Source organism: Plasmodium inui (assembly GCF_000524495.1).
Source record: "Plasmodium inui San Antonio 1 unplaced genomic scaffold supercont1.33, whole genome shotgun sequence".
In the NCBI taxonomy this organism is placed as follows: Eukaryota; Apicomplexa; class Aconoidasida; order Haemosporida; family Plasmodiidae; genus Plasmodium; species Plasmodium inui.
In genome coordinates, this window is record NW_008481867.1 from 83,870 (window position 1) to 96,362 (window position 12,493).

Sequence of the window (12,493 nt, forward strand, 5' to 3'; positions counted from 1 at the left end):
GGAATCTTTTAAGACGCTGCAGAATGGCATGTGCGCCCTGAGCGCCTCAGTAGGGTAATCTCAAACTAGACGGGAAAGCATAACCATAAACACGACACTCTGTTACGATGGGTGATAACCTGGATAAAATATTTTCCAAGAAGGAACGATTTTTCAAAGAAATAATTCAAACGAACTGCATATTTGTGAAGGCGCTAAAGAACTGGGTTGGCACGAATTACATCGCGAGGTTGAAGCTGAAAAAGGAGTCCCTGAAGCTGACCCCCAAGTTGTTGATAAACCGCACGAAGTCAAGTAGGGGAAATGAGCCTGTGTGGAGTGGGAGGGGGGCACGACGGAGAAATGGAAGCCGACGTGTACCCAGTGAAACCCCTGTGTGTTAATTGTTCTATGTTCCTCTTCGTTTGTTTATCAATTTATTTATTTTCTAATTTATCAATTCATTTATTTCATGTTTGCCTTTTTGTAGAATCCAGCTGCTGCCGAGTGTGCGGGTTTGCGATCGAGAAGAACAACTTACGTATAGGATACCCGACGAAAGACCCCAGGGGGAACTACGGTTTTATAAGCTGCTGGGTCCACCTGGACTGCAGCAGAAAAATCCTCTATGCCATTTTGTACACGCAAGAAAATGAGCCACACTTGAAGGCGTACCTAAACAGCTCAGAAGAAATGGTGTGTGAGGGGAATTACAATTTGCATGAAAAGTTGATATATGAAAACATCAAGTGGGAATTTTTTTTTGGAGGATTTGACGAACTGGATGATGAAGAAAAGGAGAAGTTAAAGGAAACGGCCAAACCGTGTGAAATAAAGAATGGGATGAAGGGGAGGAACAGTTTTGAAGCGCTGATAAATCAGGAGAAGGAAGCATTCAGCTCGATCAATCTGATTAAGCAAGAAAGTCGAGTTATCCAAAATAGATTGAAAATTCCGAAGGAGCTTAAATTTGATTTGTTGGAATATCAGAAGGAGGGAGTGTCGTGGATGATAAACCAGGAACAGTCCAGTGTTAAGGGGGGCATCCTGGCCGATGAAATGGGTATGGGGAAGACCATACAGGCCATTACGCTAATTTTGTGCCAGAAAATTAATCAATTAAAGGGGGAAACAGGGGGGCGCTGCGAGGAGGGCGTCGGCCAGGCGACCAAAATGGGAAGCTCACCGGATGGCCAAATCAAAGTGAAGGAGGAGTCGGACAGCAGCGTGGTGGTTATTAACAGCGGGGGCGGAAGTTCCGAGGATGCAGCCAGTGTTAAGAAGGAAAACCCTAACAGGAGAAACTCTAATAAGGGAGCACCCCGAAAGAAGGGAAACACCAAGGGCGAAACTGCGGAAGACGCTCGGCACGCTAAAAAAAACCAGACCCAAGGACAGACACTCATCATTGCCCCCATCGCAGCGGTAATGCAGTGGAAATCAGAAATAGAAAAATTCATCCAGGGAGATATCCTAAAAGTGTACGTGTATCATGGAAGCGTGAAAAAAATATCATTTGAAGAACTGAAAAAATATGACATCATTATTACGTCTTATGCCATGGTAGAGGTGCACTTTAGAAAAATAATAAATAAGTACAAAGTTTCCTGTGAGTATTGTGGCAGGTTATATCTTCCCAGCACGCTGGTGATTCATAAGAAGTACTTTTGTGGTCCAGATGCCGTCAGAACGGAGAAGTTAAAAAAGAGAAAAAAGAAGAACAAAGACACTGCACTTGTGGCTATGAAAAAGTTTGACGATAATTTTGTGCCGACTCCAAGAAATGTCCTCCTGGAAATAATCAAAGAAAGTAAAAGAGACAGTGAGGGGAGCAAAAAGGAAGAGGCCCATTCAACAAAGGGGAAGAAGAAAAGAGGTAACCCCAAAAAGGGGGAGAGTCATATCAGGGGAAGAAGCCGCACAAGTGTAAGAAGTGTAAGAAGTGAAAGAAGTGAAAGAAGCGGCGGAAGCGGGAGCGATGTGATTCTTCTCAGCTCGGGGGGAGAGGCCCAAGAAAGCGACAGCAGCTCCGCGTCGAGGAAGCCGATGTATTCCCCCCTGACGAGGAAAACGTCCAGCAGAGTAATAGACCTGTGCAATTTAGGATTTGAAAAGGATGTAATTGACAGGAGGGTCAGCAGCACACACAAGGGAAAGGGAAGAAACAAAAAATCCATAAAATGGAATGAAGTCATCAAGGATATATTGCAAAACGAGCTATACACCGTCGATATGAATAGCCGCTGTAAGGAGGTGCTGAAGGAAATTTATTTAAGTGATAGACCCTTAGAAGAAGAGGAATTGAAGAGGTTAAATATGGGGGAGCTGAAAGTTCTGCTGATAACGATGGGGAAACATATTTTTGGAACGAAGGTTGAGCTGATTAACAGGGTTTTAGTTTCGACCAAGTATATAAGGCAAGAGCTGATGGTAGCGAAGGGGGAAGTACATAGTGAGGTGACGTCCAAATCGAAGGGAAGAGGGAAGGGGGCGCTCAGTAGTAGGAGCAGCACCGTTTCGAGCGCAACAGGATTGGGGATGACACGTCGTGGCAACAGTGGTGGTGGAACTGCCTCTCATGTGGGTGATCCCTTCAATGGTGAGGATAACCCTGGCGAGGAAGACCGAGCAGCGAAGCGGAGCAAAAGTGGCAGAGTAGGCCGTGGCCGGGAGAAGGGTAAGCCCGTTAGGAGGAGGACAACGGGCGGAAGTTCTTCCACGTTAAGGAAGGCCAAGGAGGTGAAGGCCACGGCTAAAAGGAGAAACAGCTCAACCGCCAAGGTAAAGTTGAAACGGAGAAGGAAAAGCAATAGTACTGTAGTCGACGCAAGTGTCAGCCCAAGCGACAGCGATGAATCGTTTAATATAGATCAACTTGGAAGCGACGCAGAAGCGTCGTCGTCTTTTTCATCCTGGGAGAGCAATGCGGAGAAGGAGGACACAAGTGATTCTTACGACTCGGCTGGATCGTACGGTTCGATAATGGTTGAAAAGGCGAAAAGGAAAGGAAGGAATCAGAAAAATTCCGAAGCGAGCATATTCGATGAGAGTGCTTTGCATCAGATACACTGGAACAGGATAATTCTAGACGAAGCACACAGAATCAAAAATCGAAATACGTCAACAACGCAGTCCATTTTTAATTTGAAGTGCTCAGGATATCGCTGGTGTTTGACAGGAACTCCGTTACAAAACAGAATCGGAGAGTTATATAGTTTGATCCGATTTCTTGAGTTTTACCCCTACGCATATTATTTCTGTTCGAAGAAGGATTGTAAATGTATGTTACTAAATTACGAAATGAAGGATAATAAATTCTGCTTCCTCTGTGATCACTCCAGGATTAATCACTTCAACTATTTCAATAAAAGAATCCTGAGACCTATACAGCTGTTTGGTTACAATGGGGAAGGAGTGACGAGCATGTGTTATTTGAAAAATGAAGTGTTGGATAAGATTTTGTTAAGACGAACCAAAGGGGAACGAAAAAATGACATCAAATTGAAGCCATTAAATATTAGAATTAGGAAAGATAAGTTATCAAATGAGGAAAAAGACTTTTATGAATCCCTTTACAAACAAACATCGACCCAGTTTGATACTTACGTGAAATCCAACACGGTTCTGCACAACTATGCGCATATCTTCGATTTGCTGAGCAGATTAAGACAGGCTGCAGATCATCCGTATTTGATTTTGTTTGGAAACTCCTTCCTTAGTGACCCCTCGGGGAAATTCATAAAAAAGAATTCTTCCATCATCCCAGCCATTTCGAACGACTACGTGTGTGGCATCTGTCTGGAGAATGTGCCCAAGAAGATCCACATCAGTACCAAGTGTAACCACAATTTTCACAAATCATGTTTGAAGCAGTATATCGAGAGTTTTCAGGGGGGGAACAATGTGTTGACGGATGGAGATGAAGGGGCTGCTCGTGGTGATGCTGCTGTTCGGGGTGATGTTTCTGCTGATGTGGATGTCTCGGCTGATGGTAATTGTGATGGGCCCCCCGCCGCTAGCCTATCCAAGGCGCACACCTTCCATTTCGGGGCCGAGTCACGGGAGAAGGAAGGAAGTCTCTACGACATAAACGAAATCGTATTCAATGAAGAGCCTTCTATGAGTAGTTCCCCCAACGAAGCAGATGGAAATAAGCTAAATAAGAAAGCCAAATCCATTTCAGTAGTCAAATTTAAAGATAAAGAAAAAAAACAGTTCGTTAGTCTGTTAAGTAGTGACGAAACAGGTGTGCAGGATTTACCGCTGGGGTGTCCAGTGTGTTATGTCCCCCTGACCGTTGATTTTAATCTGATGAACCAAGTGGAAGAACAGGATGAGGAAGAAATTATCGTATGTAAGGAGGAAACTACCTACATTAACAAAAGTTTTATTAACCGAATTAATACACAGGAATATCGGACAAGCACCAAGATAGAAGCCGTTTTTGAAGAAGTACAAAATGTGATTCATGCCACGGATGATAAATGCCTAATATTTTCACAATATTGCTCCATGCTTGATCTGATTGAATACCATTTAAAGAAACACAACATCATATGTTCGAAACTGCTGGGTTATATGTCCATGGTTTCTAGGAATAATATTCTTTACAATTTTAACGAAGACAAGCATCTACGAGTTTTGCTCATAAGTTTGAAGGCCGGTGGAGAGGGACTGAATTTGCAGGTGGCCAATCGAATCTTCATCGTTGACCCGTGGTGGAACCCCGCTGCGGAGTTGCAGGCCATTCAGAGGGCCCACCGGATCGGGCAGACCAAGACCGTGTACGCCACGCGCTTCATCATAGAGAACACCGTTGAGGAGAAAATCCTGCAGCTGCAGAATAAGAAGCAGCTCGTGTTCGACTGCACCATTGGGGACTCAGGAAACGCGATGCAGAAGTTGACCAAGGAGGACTTGGCGTTTCTCTTCCACGCGTAGGGGGGGGATGGCATCATAATATGTCTTTTTTTTTGTCTCCCTGTCTGTTTATTTGTTTTTTTTTTTTTTTTTTGAAAAAATGGACAATTAGCCTATCCTCGCGCAGAGGGGAAAGAATAAATGGGGTGTTCTTCCAAAAGGGAGTTAAGTATGACAAACAAAGCGGTGAAGGAACGAAACAAGAAATGCCTGTAGAAGGCAAACGGGGGTGTCATCAAATTCGGGCCACTCATGAGAGGATTAATTGGGGACGGGAGGGGGGACTGCTTTACGGGTTAGAAAAAAAGACTCAAAAAAAAAAACAAAAAAAAAAAAAAAACACAACCGTGGCGACAAAGTATAGCGGCAAAATGCCAGCGAAGCAGCAAGGCCAATTTCACCAGATGGCGACGTTCCCGTCCGCGTGAATTGTGCACAGATTGCCGCCCGACAGCCAGTGCGCCCCGTTTACCTGAGCAAGCTCGTCATTAACAAAGCTGACGTAAGAATGCGTCACGACATCGTGTGCAATTAAGGTGTAGGGGAAGGTGCAAATCAACTCGTTCCCATCAGCCGAGAAAACAGGGGCGCACGTGGGACTTTCATTTTTCAAAAAATCTGGTCTTTCCAAGCACTGAAAAAAATTAATTTTATTTGCGTTTAACAATTTGGTTTTTCCCCCGATGGACTGTATTGCTATTAGTGTATCATCTGGGGAGTAAGTGACACCGGAAATTTCATCGTCAAAAATGTTCTTTTGATATAGTGCTGACTGGGTTACGCCTCTGTTGTGGATTCTTAGATCGTAACATATGATTGAACCTGAGCGCGTTCCAATCAGGACAAGTGGCTGCTTGTTTGATTTGCACGAACAGGTAACTGCATCGTTTACGCGAAGTAAGCTGTAGAGACTTCCTCTTTCCAAATGGAATAATTTTACCGTTTTGTCTAAACTGGTCGAGTAAAAAAAAGGGCTGTCTGCTGGGGAGCCACTTGGGGGCAGCTCGTCTGCGTAGCTCAGATGGTGCAAAAAATTAATTGATGTTATTTTTTCGTCATGTGAGTGGTACCAATTTTCAATTTGGCCGCTTCCGTTATTTATTAAGCAGATGGTATTGTTTGTTAGGGAGAGTAAGGAATGTTTGCTGGTGGGGTGTACGCACACATTGGTCGCTGCGATTTTCTGGTCGCCTATTTGGAAACGTTTAATGCAGGTCATCTTCTCTTTTTTGATCTTTACAAATGCGATGCTTCCGTCCTCTGCGCAGGTGACGAGCGCGTTATGCGGGTGTGTATCTGTGGGGTGAGGAAGCCATGCTGTAGGCAAGACGGCCAGACGGGGGTCCCTCAACTCGGAATAGTCTCCATCGCTACCAACGCTGCTAAGCATGTCCAAATCACTGTCGCAGTCGTTATTGTGAGGAAGTAGAGAGGTTCCACTCTCACCATGGTTTGCCAAACCTGATGAGTCCAATTGGTTCTCCTTGTCCGAGGAACAAGTGCGCTGCCTTCTCCCCCATTTTTGCTTCACATATTTGTGTGAATCAACCTGGGGACATGTTCCGGGGAAGGCGCTAAAGCAGAGGACACTACTGCTCGTGTGAACACTTAGGTACCCCTTTATCTTGTGGAAACGGGGTCTACGTAAACCGTTGCTAACGAATTGAGTTGGATCATTTGACACGGTTTGGTACCTTCCGTTGCTATGGCAGCTATTTCCGAGACTGATAGCCCCGAGGTGGTTGTAGTCTCCCCGACCGTTTTGAAGAAAGGAACCCTTCTTGTGTGCAACCTGCACATGCTCTCGTAAGACGCTGTATTTGTTTTTGCCACTTGCATGTGGTGCTTCTGGTGCAGGTGCGTTTTCCCCCCATTGGGACTTCTCCACCTGGGGAATGTCCTGACGGATAGGCGGCTTTTCAGCATGGCTACTTCTACTCGGTACGACTAACAAATTGTTTCTCTTCTTTGCAAGAACGTTGTTTTTACGCTGCGAATGGTGTGCATTCGCCCAAGGGGGTTCCCCATAGTTATACATGTAGTGCAGTTTGTCCCAGTACAGGGTTAAAAAGAACTTATGTCTTTTAGGGAACCTTCTTTTATGTGTTGGATTCTTCTCTGAAAGGAGGGAATAATTGGCATTACGTTGTCGCACCAATGTGTGCACCTTGATCAGGTGACGTCTGTATTCTTTCTTAATTTTTAATAAGCATTGAAGGAGTTTTTCATTTTCGATTTTTTTCTGTAATAATTCATTTCTGATGGCAAAGTAATCCTTCTCGAGATTCTTTTTGCACTTTTTGAGTTGGAATGCTTCTTTCCATATTTTGAAATAGGAAAGTCTGATTGCGTCAAATTCGTTAATCACTTTTTGCTTTTTCTTTTGGCTCCATTTTATTTTCCTCTTAAGTGATACGTTACAAGTGGCGTATAATTTTATTTCCTTCTCTTGTCTACTAATGACATTTTGCAGCTTAGACAACTTTTCCTTTTTGTCATTGAGCTGCTGTTCCTTTTTTACGAGTGTGTCATTCAAAGTTTTATTGTGTTTGTTTAAAATGCTGAGAACTTTTTTTTTTTCATTTATGTCGTTTTTTAGAAGAAGTATCAGTTGGTCTGCTTTGGCTTTTTCCTTAATGACTTGGAGCAATTCTCTTTTGGAGAGTCCGTTTGTCAGTCTGTCCTGCGTCTTGGCCGTAGCTCCTGACGGGGTTGTCGCCTCCCCTGGGGATCCTTCCGTGGTGGCATCATTCCCCGATGCTACGCTAAGTGACATGTCCCGATGTGTCAAATTATCCCCACCGTAATCCTCACGCTGCGCATAGCAGTGATTCAAAAGGTTCGGAATGGAATTTTCTCGCCTGGAAAGTGAGAAGCTTAAATGTTTACCATTAAGCATGAAAACATTTTCTGATGTAAACGATGCAATGATGGCTGTCAGTTTGTTTTTTTCATCCACTAGGGCGTTGTACGAGGTTAGTACTTGTTCGTATCTCTGGCTCTGTGCAACGTTCCTCTGTTTCATGCGTTGCAAAATTGTGTTTTTCCAATCTTGGGCCATTGTTCGTCAAGCAAAAACGGTAAGCGATCTGCGTGATGCATTAGTTGGCGCATGAGGCAGTTGTTAAGGGTCCATATGTGGAAGTACGTAACTACGTTTCAGTGTATGGATTCGAGGTTGTGTTTGTGGGGGTGAGCCTCCAAATAGGCTTTAACGGAATCACGGTTGCTGGCGGGGGCACGCAGCCCTTATATTATGCCTTCAGGCAATTAGAGGGGGGCGAAAATGATGATGCAGAACTGCACCTTCCGTTTGCATAGTAAATAAATGGGCTACGCGTAGGATGGTAAAAAAAAAAAAAAAAAAAAGATTTTTTTTGCCTAACGCGTCACATACGGTTCCGCAGCGAAGCTAAAATGTACTCACGTTGCGAGTGATACGATGAGCACAGCTGGTCATCTCATGGATTGGGGAGGGCGATGTCCATGCTTAACGGTTGCAAAAATTTGTCCCGTCTGAAAAGTTTTTTTTTTATTTTACAAAATAGGCACTTAAAAATATACACAAAATCGTCAACTGGTTGTCCACAAATTGCTGAAGGATGCCCCCGAGATGGAAGAAGTTAAATGCCTCTCCTTGCAACGTAATAATATACCCCTTTTTTCCTGTTTTGGTTCGGAACAAAAAGCAGACTTTGCTTTAACGATATATCATCCGCGCATGGGCCATTTAAAAGTTATGGATGCAGGCATTTCCTCCTAATCAACCATGCATTGTGCTTAAGTGATGTGTCGATTTGGTTCCTCACAAAATGGAAAATGCAAAATGAATGAAAAATGTTAGGAAAAAACCATGTATGCAAATAAATCGGTAGGATGTTTTTTTTTTTTTTTTTTCCCAAATCGCTAGTCACATGCAGTGGGAGATTTGCGTCCACGCATGATTCATTTGCCTCCGAGGATACCTAAGTCTGCAGAAGCATCAATGGGAGCAGTTGCCCTATCGTACAGTTGCCCTATCGTACAGTTGCCCTATCGTACAGTTGCCCTATCGTACAGTTGCCCTATCGTACAGTTGCCCTATCGTACAGTTGCCCCATCGATCTGTTCCATCATCGAACTGTTCCATCATCGTACAGCAACGCCATGTTATATCTATTTCAATGTACAGCTATGCATACGCGCAAGTGCGCAACGTTGTTTTGGCGAGACCAAACAATTCAAAATGAGAAAAAAGAAAGAAAAAGAAGTCGCATGGGAGGAAAAATACGATAAAAATCACTGTTTATCAGGTTGAACAAGCGTTATGTTCAGATTATTCATTTCTAGAAATGCTTATTCTTTATTATCTGCATAAATTTACATAGAGCTCATGTACGGCCATGATTTATGAATTTTTTTCCCAATTTTGTTCCATTTTCTTTCCATTTTCCCTTCCAATTCTCTTCCTATTTTTTTCCCCCCTTCGGCATCTTTGCTAATATTCGTGCAGGGAGAAATTTGGGTGGGCGTCCTTCAAGCTGTCAATTATGTTCTGTTTTCGCGGGGGCAAAAGAAGCAGGGAAAAAAAAAAGAAAAGTACATATATATATATTATAGGGGCAGACAGAGGACGCTGAATTAACCCCATTTTGCGGTCCCGTCATGACATATGACTGCACGGCCATATGCATATGACGCCATTTTGCTTGCCTGCACGATGTCCTTTTTTTTCGTTGGGTCAGCATCATCCACCCTTGTTGGGGTGTTGTTCGACTTATTTTTTCTTTTAAAAAACCTGTGAGGTACATGGGACCAGGAAATAAATTCATCAAGGGGTATGTTCCCGTGGCAGGGTTTGCAAAATTGGCAAAAAGTGCAGCAGACTCAGAAGATAGGTGGACGCACGTTTCGTCTTACATGTATTCTCCCAGCCAGATTTCCTTGGCCTCTTCACAGCTGCGTAAGGAGGGGAAAAAATGAGAAAGGAAAAATGAGAGGGGGGAATTTTCTCACTGTTATGTAGCACGTGCGTTGTGCATGCTAGGGGAAGCAATATTCATACACCCAACATCAACAACGTATGGAAAGCGCTTAACAAATTTTGAGCAGTTAATCACTGGCATGGGAACGCATTAATCTCTTAATTTTTACTCAGTTGGATCGCTAAGCCTTTTGTCTTTTATCAGAAAATTCATTTCTTCGTTCTTCGTCAAGCGCTTCCAACACGGTTCCTTCGGGGGGATATTGGGGAAGGTTCACATGAAGGTGTTTATATAACTGGAGTGTTAGAAAAAAAAAAGTGTACCAAAATAATGCGCAGCTAACCTTGACCCGTTTCTCAATCTGTATCTTTAGCCCGCTGTCCAATGAGGTGTAGGAACATTTCTGAGTTTGAGTTTAAATCGGAAATGTAAAAAGAGACAGGGTAGAAAAAGGTGACGAGATGGTAATGTATCATACGGAGAGGCGGTTCACTGCGTATTCTTCATGAATGGCGACGCAATGGAGAATTATTGTGTGGAGTATACCACCAAATGTACCTACCACTGGGATTATCGGTCTTAGTAAATCTAAGCTGAGGTCGAAGTTCTGGCCCTGCTTATTGGGCGTTGTGAGGTGTATGTTACTATAGCGAGGGGCAAGGGCGAACGTGTTAAGGAGGCGTGTCAACGTGAGTGGAAGAAAGTAAAACATTGCACGGGTGGAGGAGTGAGCATATCTGCTATGTCAATCTTTTCTTTTCTGCTTAGACTTTATCCACTCGGGATGGACGTGCAACCAAAGTGATAAACGATGAGTGATACTTTTTTTTTTTGAAATATCGTTTTCTCTCGTGCTTCCCCTCCCCAGTTGTTTTATCACCTTTCCGTAAATTCCACCTTCTCCCCTTCGACGGACGGAATGGAAATGATGAGCGTCAATTTCTTTGAGCTCTGTCCCCATCTAACGGTTGGAAATTCATCTCTATGAATTGTGAAAATTGAATGAAGGGGGGATGAAGCGAAAACTAGCCAACGGCTGGTGAGGCGCGTGGGATAGGGTCGCCATAGACAAACCGCTCCCTTAACATATGCATTGCTTAAAAAAAAGAAAGAAAAAAAAAAGACCCTAGAACATGAACATTTACTGCGATGTTGTAGAGCCAAGTGTGGCAAACAATAGAAGGCAAAGGAATGTCATCCCAGTCATTTTAATAAATCGGACAATTTGGGGAAGGTACATTTGTGCATATATTTTTTTAACAATAAAAATTCACTGGGTATATATGAATTCACGGTTGGAGTCACGCAAATAGGTAAATCATGGATTTTAAATTTTGAAAACACAAGGAATTGCTAAAAAAGGAAAATGAAATGTATGGTCTTAAATCGTTTTGCTTTTTTCTGGCTATCCCGCGAGAAGCATAAATTTGTAAGAGGAAATCTCCGCAATTAACTATGTACAATATATGCACACGGAACATTTTGCAAAAAAAAAAAAAAAAAATACTGTAGAGCAACGAAGCACAACATTTAGCTCAGAGAAGGAAAGAGGTGTGCGTGTTCATTACATGGGTTTCTTTTCCTTAGCAAGACGATAATGTTATGGACGCATTCGGCGCAAGATAATTTTTTTTTTTTTTTTTACAAAGTTTGGACAAAGTTTACTCCCTCCCATTTTATGTGTTCATCGCGCTTGTGGTTTTTAAGGCAAATAATTGCAGAGTAAATCTGTTCTACGAGGTGTCTCTACCTGTGCGTGCAAGTGTATGTGTGCGTGCACGCACTTGTTGAGACAAATTGAGAGTTGTGTTGTCGCCTAAGTTAATAATGCGCCATGATAAGCACAATAACAAAGGAGTGTGACACGCAGTCGGGTCCACACAAAATTTGGAACTCTCTTTTGAATCCTCTAAGGGTTCCCTATTCTTTACACATTCCTGCTTGCGCTTGGAAGAAGGAAAACGCAAAGGTGATGAGTTCATCACACTGTTCTGTGGCGATGCTGTGTGGCTTGTAAAATGTCTTTTTGTGTCCTACTTTAAAAGAGAAAAAAAAATCCTCCGGGATAAAACATGTGAGAATGGGTAGAATAAAAAGACACCTTTTTTTTTCCACTCCCATCTTGCAATTTGGGTATATGCCACCTATTCCATTTTGCTAACACCTGCGCTGTACAAGAAATTCCATTTTGATTGGGCCTTCTCTGTTAACTTCGTAGAAAAAGTAGCCAATCGGAAGGGAATAATTCTGTTCCCTCAATGTTTCCCTTATACGTTGTTCATCATTATGAAATTGAAGCACATGTGTTGGCCTTTTTATTTTTTTTTTATCACATCCTTAACGTTCAGAATGATAAAACGAAAACAGGATTGGTAGGATGGGAAACTGGCATGTTGCACAGCAGAACTGGTAACTCCTTGGTGGGGGCTGAAGCTGAGGAGCGGCTAATTGAGTCGCTCCACGTTGATTGGCAGCCCGCCGTTGTATTCGCACGGAGGACCAAAGGGGAGTGCATTTCTGTACATATCTACCTTCATATGTGAATGCTCAAATATATGTACGCTCCATTTCGAGGGAAAGGAAAATTCTAGGTGTGTCCCAACGAACTGCAATCCATTTTGTACGTAGAA

At 43.1% G+C, this 12,493-nt stretch overlaps 3 protein-coding genes across 3 annotated transcripts; 1 reads left to right on the forward strand and 2 right to left on the reverse strand.

Annotated features, from left to right (window-relative positions):
- Nucleotides 1-107: 107 nt before the first annotated feature.
- C922_04985 (adenosinetriphosphatase) lies at nt 108-4,920 on the forward strand (the record flags this gene model as incomplete). The annotated part of the gene is made up of 2 exons (XM_008820559.1): nt 108-294; nt 470-4,920. The coding sequence occupies 2 exons, from the start codon at nt 108-110 to the stop codon at nt 4,918-4,920; spliced, it is 4,638 nt and encodes a 1,545-aa protein (XP_008818781.1).
- A 376-nt stretch (nt 4,921-5,296) lies between these two features.
- Nucleotides 5,297-7,960, reverse strand: C922_04986 (hypothetical protein; the record flags this gene model as incomplete). The annotated part of the gene is made up of 1 exon (XM_008820560.1): nt 5,297-7,960. The coding sequence occupies one exon, from the start codon at nt 7,958-7,960 to the stop codon at nt 5,297-5,299; it is 2,664 nt and encodes an 887-aa protein (XP_008818782.1).
- A 1,416-nt stretch (nt 7,961-9,376) lies between these two features.
- C922_04987 (hypothetical protein) lies at nt 9,377-11,344 on the reverse strand (the record flags this gene model as incomplete). The annotated part of the gene is made up of 8 exons (XM_008820561.1): nt 9,377-9,433; nt 9,598-9,676; nt 9,799-9,837; nt 10,033-10,112; nt 10,207-10,266; nt 10,426-10,507; nt 10,744-10,845; nt 11,169-11,344. 8 exons carry the CDS (start codon nt 11,342-11,344, stop codon nt 9,377-9,379), a joined length of 675 nt encoding a protein of 224 aa, XP_008818783.1.
- Between the last annotated feature and the right edge of the window lie 1,149 nt (nt 11,345-12,493).